The sequence below is a fragment of the Oratosquilla oratoria genome, chromosome 2, assembly GCF_046742065.1.
Source record: "Oratosquilla oratoria isolate Oo_2021 chromosome 2, ASM4674206v1, whole genome shotgun sequence".
Lineage (NCBI taxonomy): Eukaryota > Metazoa > Arthropoda > Malacostraca > Stomatopoda > Squillidae > Oratosquilla > Oratosquilla oratoria.
In genome coordinates, this window is record NC_134778.1 from 63,773,418 (window position 1) to 63,786,786 (window position 13,369).

Genomic DNA, 13,369 nt, shown 5'->3' on the forward strand with positions numbered 1-13,369 from the left:
TCGTTCTCGTCGTGTTCTGTCATCTCTCCCTTCCCTGTCGTCAAGGTAACTCTAGGCTGCCCATTCACCCTTCGTCCATCCATATTGTGCATTTCATTTCTGCACTACACACATTTACGTCCACTAACCCCCCCCCCCTAACTTAACATACTTCCACGTCTCCACCCCTCCCGGCGGCGCTGCTCGCGCGCGCCTACGTTGCTTCAGGAAACGCGGCAAATGTACGTGAACACACCTGCCCATCTGGTGACAGTTGGTAGGGAGGGATCTGGTGATGCTTGGCGAATACCTTATTCGCGTCATATACAGTCAGTTAGCTCTTGGCAGCGTGGGCTGGGGTTGAACTCATGAACAGCCGGGTTTGTGGTTGAAGTGGGCTGGTGCTTATTTGGAGGATTTGGAAGGGGATAAACGAACGTCACCTTTGTTGCTTGGTATATTTAAAGCAATGACTCCCAAACATAAATTGTTCCTTATGGGGGTAATTTTTGCTTTCAACTGGGGTAACTATAGTTTCATTATTCATAAATAGTTTTTCAACTTTCTCTCTCTCTCTCTCTCTCTCTCTCTCTCTCTCTCTCTCTCCTCTCTCTCTCTCTCCTCTCTCTCTCTCCTCTCTCTCTCCTCCCTCTCTCTCTCTTTCTCTCTCCTCTCTCTTTCTCCTCCCTCTCTCCTCCCTCTCTCTCTCTTTCTCTCCTCTCTCTTTCTCCTCTCTCTTTCCCTCCTCTTTCTTTCTCTCCTCTCTCTCCTCTCTTTTCTCTCCTCTCTCCTCTCTTTTCTCTCCTCTCTTCTCTTTTTCTCTCCTCTCTCCTCTCTTTCTCTGCTCTCTCTCTCCTCTCTCTCTCTCCTCTCTCTCTCTCTCTCTCTCCTCTCTCTCTCTCCTCTCTCTCTCCTCTCTCTCTCTCTCTCTCTCTGTCTGTCTGTCTGCCTGTCTGTCTGTCTGTCTGTCTGTCTCTGTCCCTTCCAAGATACTGGCAGCCCCTAGTCAACTGGTCACAGACATTGGTTTGGCCTACAAGTGGCTATTTTTGGGTCACTGTTATTCTACTATAAAGTTGGTTAACTGTTCTATCTGGTGGGGCTTTTCTCTCTATCTCTCCCCCTCCCTCTCTCGCTACTTAAGCATGTGATCTACATTTTGAAAATTATCTACGAAATGACACATCAGTTGAGTGAGTGATCTACATTTCCGAATAAGCTTATATTAAAACATTATGCTTAAATACCAAGGAATAATAAAAGAATGAATATTTATTTAATTTATTTTCACTGTCTGGGAAAGTGAGTGATCTACATTTTCACTATAAACAGTTCGGACATCTTGCAAAAATGCAACAAACAAATTTTGACTATTGGATCTCATTATTCTCCAACACAGAAAATCTAGATGCGATTGCAAAGTATGAATAGGTACACCTCTTAAATTTGTTTAGAATTCGAATTTTAGCTTCAAGCCACGATCTTTCAATAGATTGGGTATTAGTTCCATCTTGTGGGTTCACATAATTTTCCTGATGATTTACGGTGTGGTGTATGTAACCCTGACGATTAAGATGCGAATATGCTGGCCATTCGTCTGAGTATATCACAGAGCCTGCTTGAACTTCTCTGAAAATAATTTGCTCCAAAGTGGCTCTGTCTCTTCTTAAAACATAAAAGTATCGACAATCTGAGGCATTTTTAAGTCCGAACACCCATGGGCCATCTATTCTTCTTCCATGATTTCTGTTATTAACCACATCAGCTTCACTGTCGGCAGAATCAGGTGCTCTATCACCATTTAGAAGGCGGCCTCGGTTGTATTTTCTCCTACCTGCAAAACGAGCTTCATCTATTTGAACCGGATTTTCTGCAGTTCCCACCATTTGGCCTCTGTTATGGACAGATACAATAGAGGAACATACTTCTCTGCACATATTGAACCAGTCACAGATTGTTGGCTGACGTTTGCCGGTCATTTCTTCTGTTAGTGCAAAGGACAGATCTTTAACAAAATAAAAATTAAGTTCCAAAATTTTGCAAAGGGATAATTTACAGTTGATCTTGTTGTTCAGATCGGTGTAGTGAAAAAAGACATTAGCTCGACGCACTGACCTAAAAGTTTGGCAGCCCCTCTTCGTACAGCGAAAGACAGGACGATATTTGTCTCTTACTTTTCTTTGTTTTTCGGATATTTCGCCTCTGCATTTGTGGCAAGAACTAATATCTTGCACTTCATCTAATAGTCAATGGTCACGGAGGAATGCTACTGCTGATTCTTCATCTGAAATAACATGTTTGTAGAATTCTCTAGCTCTCATGTTTACTTGTCGCAGTGAGGGTGAAACTGAAAAATTTAAAAAGTAGTTCATCTCTTAAATACAAGATTAAATACCAGATTAGAAGGACGCAGTCATCTCAAATATGTAGGAACGCGATCATCTCGAGGTCATCTCAAATATGTAGGAACGCGGTCATCTCAAATATGTAGGAACGAGGTCATCTTAAATGTAGATCACATACTTAAGCACCAACCTTTCTGTAGATCACATACTTAAGAAGAAACCTGTCTGTAGATCACATAGTTAAGCACCAAGCTTTCTGTAGATCACATACTTAAGCAGAAACCTGTCTGTAGATCACATACTTAAGTAGCACCCCTCTCTCTTTCTTTCTCAATCCTTCCAGTATTTGTTTGATGTTTGTGAGCAGCACTGGTATAGTGGACCTCCTTGAATCAATGTTGATTGGGGAGGTTGGTATTTCAGATTAGATTCTTGCTGCAACTGTAGCAAAGATGTTTCAACATGAGCTGTTAGGCACAGCCAGGAGTCCACACTGTTGCCACATTACTCCATCACATAAGAAGGCCTTGCTGTCTAAGTGAGTGCTCGTGTAGGTTGCTGTGAGTGCAACCTAGGTGTCTTCTATGGTGGAAGTGTGAATGGCCCATCCTCCTTACAGTGTAAATTTCAAGAACACCTCAGGTGGCAACATCACATTAACCACATTGCCAAGTGAAATTAAATGCTTATAGTGATTGTCTTTCCCTCAAATCCCTAACCATTCCTAACGCCATACAGTTGTTATGAATATATATATATTTCATTAATAGATAACATACAGAATAACAGTGAGACAGCTTGCCATGTGCAGGTCACCATTATATGTGTAAATAATGGGGGATTCCCGAGGCCATGCTAAAGGGCTGAAGTTAGGTCATAATTACCATAACTTGTCCATCAGCTTGGATATTTTGGATAGTAGTGAGTTCGATCTATATGATGTAAGGTCTGGTGATTTGTTTGGTTTCAAGATTGGTATTATATGAGCATTACAAATTTTTATATACCACTCGCTACATGTACCACCCCTACCAAAAACAAAACAAAAAACCTATTTCCTACCACAGCTCTCCAGCAAACCACATACTAGCAGGTGCTCTGAACACATGTCACACAATTTGGCTTCATACACAAACAACAGACCAAAGATAATACAAATTAATAGTACAAATACCCAACTTGATTATATTAAACTAGCAATCATCCCACTAGACAACCCCCTCAATCTTACCAAGAAGCAACATCCCCTGACAAAAATGTACTTGCCCTCTCCATACCCAAACAGCATGGGAAGCCATACATGACCTGTCCAATAAAGATCACTGAAGTAGCTGTATGAATTACAGTGGATTTCTTACACCGCTTTCAAATTCTACACCCATTATGCATTTAAACAAATGATGGGTTAACATACCTTACCAAAGTGACATTATAAACAACATTATATGTGTAGCTCCTAGTAGAACATTCAACAGTTGGACAATTCATAACTACAAGTATGTGAGTGGACAGAACTCCTCAAACCCACAATGGCAGAACACAAAACAAATTCTACATTACATTGTACTATGTAGAGACGAACCAAACAATGGATCACAGTTCTTGGAAAGAACACTTGCAGTACTGTCCATCATGACATCAAATGGTGGCAGGGAGGTACAACAGGCCCCTTCTACTATGTGTACACTGAGGGAAGATCCTGTATTCACATTTATACACTATGTATTAGACACCTTGTCAGCACAGACAAGCAACCAGGTTGTCCAAATTGTTAATCACTTTTATTACATTTGAGTTGTGCAAAAGCATTTGATAGTTATTATATAAACATTGTGTACTTGCAATAATTTATATTTTGAATCATGTATATATCTAGGTATATTGTAACTGATTTCAAATCATTGTATTTTTAATGAAAAGCTATACACCTACAGATATTCATCTATTTACACGTGTTTTAGCAACACGTTTTTGCTATAGCACACTATGTAGTACTAAAAATTATGAAATATCTTTTTTCAAATCACTTTTATGCATTACTGATCAACTACATTTTCTAAGTGTGCACCACCAAGCAGCTGCCTGGCACACTAACTGCTTCCACTCCCTGTACACAACCACTCCCAGTATTTTCTACCAGTGTTTGCATCTTCCTTCACTTTATGTGGCATTCATAATGCAGTACATGTTTATTTGCAAACTAGGTTAATTTTTGTGACATGATGGGTGGTGTTTCATGTAAATCTAGGGAAAACCACTCCAATTTGTTTACAAGATTTTCTAATTGTGACAACCAAAAGAATGTATATATTGTGTATGTAGTTGAATACTTATATATTTCAGTCCAAAGCAATTTTCTTTTAGCTGACTTAACATATACACAGAATAACATACACAAGAATAAAAAGTGTATATCATAGGTTGAATTACATGAGCAATAAGTTTTTGTTACTGGGAGATTGTAGAAATTTTTAATTTGCAGGTTGCTGACTACAAGTGTCGTTATGTAGGAGGAGTGGTGGTTGAAGAAGGGATGGATGTAGCAGCCCTGGAAGCTGTTGGTTTCAAGACACATGAACTCCCTGCTGTTGACAAGGCAGTCTACACAAAGTTTCCCTCTTGCTCGGCACTGACATCATACCTAGGTCTCCTTCGTGTCTACCCAGCTCTGCAGAAGTACCTCAGTGTAAGTATCAAGATGAAAAATATATTTTGTTGCTGTAAAATTGAACCATGGCTTTCCTCTTTATTTTTTATGTTGTCATGTCTTTTTGTTTGTTTAACTGAACTAGACTGTCTATTGTAACATTTTCTGACATGTTCATGACTTTGACTCTTTCAAAATGGGAGCTTCAATAGGTTTACCTTGCACTAGTGCTTAACCTCTTGAATAAAATTATGCCTATGTATGCATCGTGTAATGTGCGTATTGTGATGCATCATCATACATCAGGCATCCTGGTATGTGCACTAATGTTTGACTTGTATTGAAGAGGTTCACTTAGATATGGGAAATTTTTCATGATCTCTCCAGAGCTGTGATCTCAGGGCCAATTACATAAATCTCTCTAGTCTCTCTTGCAGAAGACACCGCCTCCAGGAGATCAGCAACAGCCTGTATTTACCTAGTTTTACCTAGTTGTATTTTGCGGGAAGGGGAGCTATGCTCGTGGTGTCCCGCCATTGTATCTCGCAGTGTCTAGTTTACTTTTAAACTCATGAATGGTTTTTGTGCATACTACTTCATTATCCAGTGTGTTCCAAGTGTCCACTACTCTATGTGGAAAACTGTTTTTCTTCAGTTCTCTTCTGTAGCTATGTTTTTTTTATTTTCTTTCATGTGGTTGGGACCATAAGTCACTAAGAGAAAAGATATGTTGTTGCCTGGGGATTGTTAGTGTGGGGCATGGTAGTATGAAGTGTCTTCCTTGTGGTGGTTGCTTCTGGGGCAGTTAGAATCAGGCCAGGCTTATTCTGTCTTTGTACAATCTTAATGACAGATGGTGTCCTAATCACAGGTGTGTGTGTTTCTTGTCTAGTGTGGGAGGGATTTCTCTGTTAGACTTATATCTGAGGTTTGTCATTGGAATATTGAGTTTGGTGGTCTTTCTTGAAGGATTTGTTTAGTTATCTGGGTTTAAATATGTATTTGTGTGGATGTTTTATGTGATCTAGGTAATAGGTTGTGCTCTTTTTCTTTCTTTCTTCCTTCTCCATGCTGTTGGTGATGTTTGAGATGTAGTGTGAAGGGTGAGTGTTGTGTAAGGTTTTGGCATAGAATTGTGTTCCTGTCATTTTTATATGATTTCCATTGGAAATATTTTGATTCCTTGATGTAAGTGTCCTATGGAAGGGTTTGGTGCATCCTGCAGCATTTGTAAATTGTTTTCATTTGTTGAATTTTGGGAACCATGCTGTGGATGCATATTCTAGGGTGATTCTTATGAGCTGTGTATAGGTTGGTATTAGTTTTTTGTTTCCCCAGAGTGCTGGTGATGGTTTTCAGTAGGTTTGTTTTCTTGTTGGTTTTTAAAGTCAGATCCTCGATATATGGACTTAATGTCATATGGGTATCAAATATAAGAGGCAGAATTTTTGGATTCCTTTAGAAGTTTAGCAGTGTTGCTGATTATTTCGGAGATGAAGCTTCCACCCTGTTATTTCTTAGCCACAGATACAGTATGCTATTTTGTATTTACAGTGCTGGGTTGTTATTGTCAATTCATTGCATATTTGAGAACCTGTGGTTTAGTTCTGGTTCAGAAATTGTTAGATCATTCTTGAATATATATATACAATAATGGTAAAAGTATTGCACCTTGAAGGACTCCATTGTATAGTCTTTTTGTACCCATGATATGTGAAGACATCCTGACAGGTTGTAAGAGCCAGAGAGAAAACACATAAATAGAACAAGAGATTATTCTTTGACTAGTTTTGCACTGTGGTGGGTAGTGAAAGGGTACAAGAATGGATCAGTTGGTTTGGGTTTAAGGGGATTTAAAATCTTGTGGGCTGATCGGACTGGCACTCTGTGAGGTGCTTCGAGTGATCTGATGAGAATGGAAGAAGACAGGACATCAGATCACCAGAAACACCCCCATGGAGTGCCAGTCTGCAGGAATTTGAGCCTCCTTGAATCCAAACTAATTGACCTATCCTACCCTTTCACACCACACATTTCCTCTATTTATCGCCAGTTTTTCTTTAGTGAAAACCCTCTTTCTGAAGTACCACAGTGCAAAACTAGTCAAAGAATAATTGCTTGTTCTACTACCTTTCTTACACCCATGATATAGTTGTTTTGGGTCACTGCATGGTCTTCCTACTATGAAATTGGTTAACCACTTCTTGTCATTGTGGTCTCAATCTTTCTGGATGATATGTGTCTGGGGACCTTATCAAAAGCATTGTTTATCTTTGGCAACAATGACTGTTCTTTCTGGTGAGTCCTTTTATGTATTCCTTCAAATACTTTGTGTTGATTGAGGAGAGTGCAGGTAGAGATGCCTTTGAAACAGTCTTGGTTGGGGGAGGTATATATTTTAGATTTGATTCTTACAGAAACTAACCTTTCCATCAGTTTGATATTGTGGATAATAGAGAGATTTGTCTGTATGATGAAGGGTTCTTTGATGATTTCTTTGGTAATACAAGGGGAACCCAAAAAGTTAGTGGAATACTGCCATTGCTTGAACTTGAGCAGGTGAGGACAAGAAAAAGCATGTTAGTGTGCATCACCGAGCCCTTAGCTCACCCTCAGTTACTTAAACTCAGTTTTGCAGTAAATTGGTTAACCGCTTCTTGTCATTGTGGTCTCAATCTTTCTAGATATGTGTCTGGGGACCTTATCAAAAGCATTGTTTATATCTTTGGCAACAATAACTGTTCTTTCTGGTGAGTCCTTTTATGTATTCCTTGAAATACTTGTGTTGATTGAGGAGAGTGCAGGTAGAGAGGCCTTTGAAACAATCTTGGTTGGGGGAGGTATATATTTTAGATTTGATTCTTACAGAAACTAACCTTTCCATCAGTTTGATATTGTGGATAATAGAGAGATTTGTCTGTATGATGAAGGGTTCTTTGATGATTTCTTTGCCTTCAGTTGGTAATACGAGGGGAAATCAAAAAGTTTGTGGAATACTGCCATTGCTTGAACTCGAGCAGGTGAGGACAAGAAAAAGCATGTTTAGTGTGTATCACTGAGCCCTTAGCTCACTGTCAGTTACTTGCACTCAGTTTTGCAGTAACTGGTACAGTGAGGATTCTCCTAAAAACATGCTTTTGTGAGCCATGGAAAATGACCATTTTAAGATGAGTGAACATTAAATTCTTGATGAAAATTGAATGGAAGGGGATGTTGGTTATTGAGGCTTTGCAGAGAGATTATGGCGATGATGATCTTCAGATGGCAGACCAAGAATATCAAGAAATTATGAAATGATTGATGTCATTAGAAATCTTGTTGAAGAAGACAGAAGAAATAACAGTTAATGAAATAGCTTTGGCCCTGGAAATATTTTATGCCTCCTCAAAATAAATTTTGCAAGATCTAAGATTCAGCCAGCTTTCTGCACAATGGGTCCCAAAAGCATTGCGCCCAAACCAGCTGATTCTTCGAACTGATCTTTCATTGGCAATTCTGAGTAAAATAAAAGCTGAAGAGCTGTTTATACATACATATACCAAAGGCTTCCCCTTACACGGGGGGTAGCCAAAAAGAAAAAGGCATAGAAACCACTCCTGCCCATTCCATTACCTACATACTCCACTCCCCTCCACCCTCTACCCTCCCTCTTGTCTTGGCACCTCCTGGATGACAGGTCATCCCTGCATCCTGTCCACTGCCCTAAAGCTGTTTATAAGTCAAATTATTACAGGCAATGAAACCTGGATCTATCAGTATGATCCTGAAAGTAAATTGCAGCCCAAACAATGGGTTCTGCATGGATCATCTGGACCAATCAAATTCAAATCTGAAAGGTCAGTTCAGAAAGTGATGGCCACTGTGTTTTGGGATTCAGGAGTGATGCTTGTGGATTTTCTTGATGGAAAAAGAACTGCTAACTGACCTTAACTATGTAGGAGTTTTAAGGAAACTGAGGGTGGCATTGGTCAAAAAACAGTGAGGAGAGCTGCAGAATGGAATCCTTTCACCATGACGGGGAACCAGCACATTTTGCAAGAGTTGTGAAGAATGTGACTTCAGAGTTCTGATGGGAATGTTACCTCACCTGTCTTACAGTCCAGATTTTGCCCCATCAGACTTCTTCCTCCTTCCAAACCCCAAAGAATCACTGAAAGGAGCCCACTTTGAAAACATAGATGAAGCTAAAAAATTATATAAACATATAGTTTTGAGAAAGGACTGCTGAGTTTTTCAGAGAAGGCACACATGGGTAGAAACATTGTGTTGAGAAGTGTTTTGAGCAGGATGGTGTCTACATTGAAAAATAATTGTTTATTTTTGCTCACCTCAGTGTTTTTTAATTCTATGAATTTTTTAATTTACCCTCATTTGAGCTCTCTTCCAGATGTTTGGGATGTTTAGGTGGGAGTGTTCTGTTACCTATTATATATTATTATTTTTATTTTTATTTTATATTATTAGGGATGGGGTGGTGAATGGGACTGGAGTATGTGGGGATGAAATGGGTGGGAGTGAATTTATGTCTGACTTTGGCTACCTCCCTTGTAAGGGGGGAATAGCCCTCGATATATGTATGTATGTATATTATTCTATCACTGAAGTGAATGTATGAGTGGATATAGAAATGAATTATAGAATGAAAAGTGTTAAGAGGAATAGGCATCTAGGGATAAATGCAAAGATTTGTGTTACTGAGTGATCATACTGATGGCACTGTGTGGAGCATAGAATATGGAAGGGCAGAAACGAAAAGCCAGTATATGTGATGTTAAAAGAAGTGAGGTGAGGCAGAGAATGGATGGAGAGTTGTAAGACAAGTATATGTGATGTTAAAAGAAGTGAGATGTGGAGGTGAGGCAGAGAATGGGTGGAGAGTTGTAAGACGGGGCAGATGAAAATGATGAAGTGGAGTGGTCATATGAAAAGAATGAATAAAGAAATGCTAGCAAAGAATGTGGAAAACAATAAATGGAATGAACTTGCAAGGATAAATGGACTGAAGGTGCCCATGGCTGTAGAAAAAAATGTCAAGCAGGGAAGAGTGTGCTAAGATAAGAGTTAATTGGAGGGAGATTGTGAATGAATGGAAGAATGTGGCCTGAAGTGATCATGTCACCTTAATGCTAAAGGGATCAGATCTCCATTAATGTCATCAGTGATGCTTTGTATTTATCTGATTGTAATATATAGTTACACTTGAGTTTTTTCTTTCTCAAACTATCATACCTTACCCTGTGGATTTAGCTTGGACAGTATGGGCACCTGAACTATTACAGGAGATAATGAAGGTGGTGAGCCTACATTAGTAGGCACATAGCTGCTGCCAACACCAACTTTGCCCTATGCACTTGGACTGTAGGGTCAGGTACATTCACTGTTGAGAATTAGTGGAGCACAAGACTGTATGAACAGCTGACTGTAGGGGCAGGTAACATTCACTGCTGGGAATGTTACCTGGAGCACAGGACTATATGAACAGCTGTATTTCTTCACTTCCTTTATTTTTTCTCTTTATCAATTTCAACTGTATTACCCTTTTCCACATATGGAGAGCCGACAACTGGTGACTGCTCCCCACACCCTAGTATTTTCAGTCAGTGATATGGAAAGTCCCACACTGATAGCCTGTAGGCTAGGTATAATAAAATGAAGACTAGAATATGGGACCCAATGAGCATTGCTCCTTTCCTATATATTGCACTACAATTAGGTCAGTGGTTCCCAAACTTATTTTTTTCAGTTGTACAACTATATGTACTAAATCATCCTTAATCCTAATGGCGGGTAACGCAGGGTTTTCTTGATTTTATTTATTTATTTTATTTTATTTTATTTATTTATTTTTTATTTTTTTGTCATCTCTCCATTACCCCCCCGAAAATTTGTTACCTCCCCCCCAGGGGGAAATTTACCCACAGTTTGGGAACCACTGAATTAGGTAAATAAATGGAATATAGTTTCTTCCCAGAGAGATCTGTAGGAGGTTCTGTGAATCTTTGCCAACCTCAGTGGGGTTATGGGTTTTCCACTTAGTGAAACTCCAGGTAACAACTGATTGATTGATTGATTGATTGACTGACTCAAACGGTAATAACTCCACACTAAATCCTGGATGACAAAACATCATCACTGCTCTCGTATCTCCAGAACTTCCTATAGAGAACAGGACCATTAATCAGACTATGTATACCCTTGTCTTACTAAAACATGTGAAATACAAGCCAGTGCATGCAGTGGTATTATATTCTCCACAGGGATAGAATCACTGGTGAAGTATAATCGTATTTCAAGTTCCAATCATACCCAGATATCTATTTTTCATGACAATTTTCATTTTCCCTAGACATTTACTTCCCTTACTTTATAATTTTGCTTCCACTTTCATTCCTTCCATTCCTTGCTACAATGGACAAACACTTAAATTGTTCAGCTTCCTTCCTTCTTAAACATTTTCAAATATGGAGAGATGACAACTGGTGACTTATCCCCTTCCCCAACCACATTCAGCTGGATACATAGGTGGGAAAATCCACACAAATTCAACACAGTCCAAAGTTTATGAAAGAGATCAGTGGGAGGATCCAGGGACCATTGTCCGTTACTGTGGATCTGCACATTTTCCACTTTTGAAACTAGAGGTAACATTAATTAATCAAAAAATAAACTCTTCAAGACCCCACTAAATTCACTATTTCACCTCCAATTTAAGGGGGAAAAAAGCCTTTGGTATATGTATGTATGTACCAAACCCCAGACATCAGTTCCATTGAAGAATCCCTCTCAAGAGAAGTAAGAACCACACTAACACACTTCCATTGGGAACACCACCCAGCCAATTATAAGTAATACGAATATTATTCTTTACTTGCAGGATCATGATCTACTGGAACCTTATCCTCCAACTTTGGAGGTATCATGTGATGGCTCAACGACCTATCTTCTCCCTCTGTATAAGCATGACAGTTTCCTAGTCCCTGAAGCTTCAGAAAGATTTGACGACACTGCTGACTCCCCTTCAGAGAGTGAAGCCCCTCGATCAGGTGATGAAGCAGATGAGCGTAGTGATGATGAAAAGGACAAGGAAGTAATGAAGGAAGGTGTCCAGGAAGTTGTAAAGGAAGTTGTTGAGGAAGTTCTTACTGAGGAGTTGAAGGAGGAGATCCAAGAGGAAGTGGCAGAACCAGCAAAAGAAGAGTAATGTTGAAGGCTGAAGTAATATTGCACAAATTCTAAGTGTGAAGTTGTATGTAGGTATGCTTTGCAAATGATGTAATCAAACTAGAGTGATTGTTGTAGGATAACTTGAGAAAATAGTTTTGAATTACACATCACAAAAACTGGTTATTACAACTATCTCAACAGAAATAGGCCATCATTCATTAACCCATGGAAGGAATAGTGCACGAGTGTACAAGTTCATAAGGATTCAAATGATGACATAAATATAAATTTTGGCATAATGCATCCAGTACACTGTGCTAATACATGGAAATACTATGTGGAAGCATTACTGAGGTGAAGCATAATGTATGATTAGCTGATATTCACTCTAGTTTATACTGACAATCCAGCCCCTACCTAAGGTAATGGTATTGGGAGCAAAGTTTTTGTTTGTGAAAATTTTCTATTTAGACAGTTTTATCTCTGGGCACTAATTTGGACAGAATATCAAGTTCTCAAGTTAGAAATGAAAAGATTTGGCAGTATATGGTTTTGTCTTCATTTGTAATATCCTGATAGTACAACTGGCCAAAAACTACATAATTTTTCCATTTGGCATGGTTTTACTGATGCACTGCTTTTAGAATATTCAATATTATTAGGCATTTTGTGTACCCAGAAGTTAGAGCTTGAATTTTGTAGTTATGTATGCTAATATGGCTTCATGTTTGTGATGAAGGAAATGTGAGATTTGTATTGCCTAAAGAATATGCCTAAGATATACCAAGCCCATGTTGTTTTGAGAATGAAAAGAATTTTGCCATTGTCCACAGGATAATTATCAGTTCTTTCTATGTGTGATACTTGCATTTCTCTCTCTCTCTTTCTCTCCCTCTCCTATGTCAGGGGGGAAAAGCCTTTAGTATATGTATGATGCTCTCTCTCTCTCTGTGTCTTTCTCTCAATTTTGTTAATTGATCCAATTTTCAAGTTTAAAACTTTCTGGTATTCAAATTTTTGCTTCATTTCATGTGCCATTAAAAGCATCCCTTAATCTTCTGTGTTGAAGAGAGGAATATGAAGGTTTAGTTTGCTTTTTCATTGTTTGGGTTGACACAAATTGAGTGGTTACATACTGCCCACCATGTATTGCTGGCCATGTACTTCTGCTTCAGTCATTCACCTTACATGGTATTTTTGTATGTGCAGGATTGAAATAAAATATATAAAGTCA

General features: G+C 39.0%; 2 protein-coding genes across 2 annotated transcripts in view; one reads left to right on the plus strand and one right to left on the minus strand.

Moving 5' to 3' along the window:
- LOC143039548 (testis-expressed protein 264-like) overlaps nt 1-13,369 on the plus strand; it is a 37,581-nt gene extending 24,212 nt beyond the window's left edge. The window contains exons 2-3 of the mRNA XM_076209737.1: nt 4,807-5,010; nt 11,846-13,369. Of these exons, the coding sequence (XP_076065852.1) occupies nt 4,807-5,010; nt 11,846-12,172 (531 nt within the window). The 3' untranslated portion in view covers nt 12,173-13,369. The remainder of the gene's footprint in view (nt 1-4,806; nt 5,011-11,845) is intronic.
- LOC143033425 (uncharacterized) lies at nt 1,350-4,410 on the minus strand. The gene has a single exon (XM_076198855.1). It carries the CDS (start codon nt 1,956-1,958, stop codon nt 1,350-1,352), a length of 609 nt encoding a protein of 202 aa, XP_076054970.1. The 5' UTR covers nt 1,959-4,410.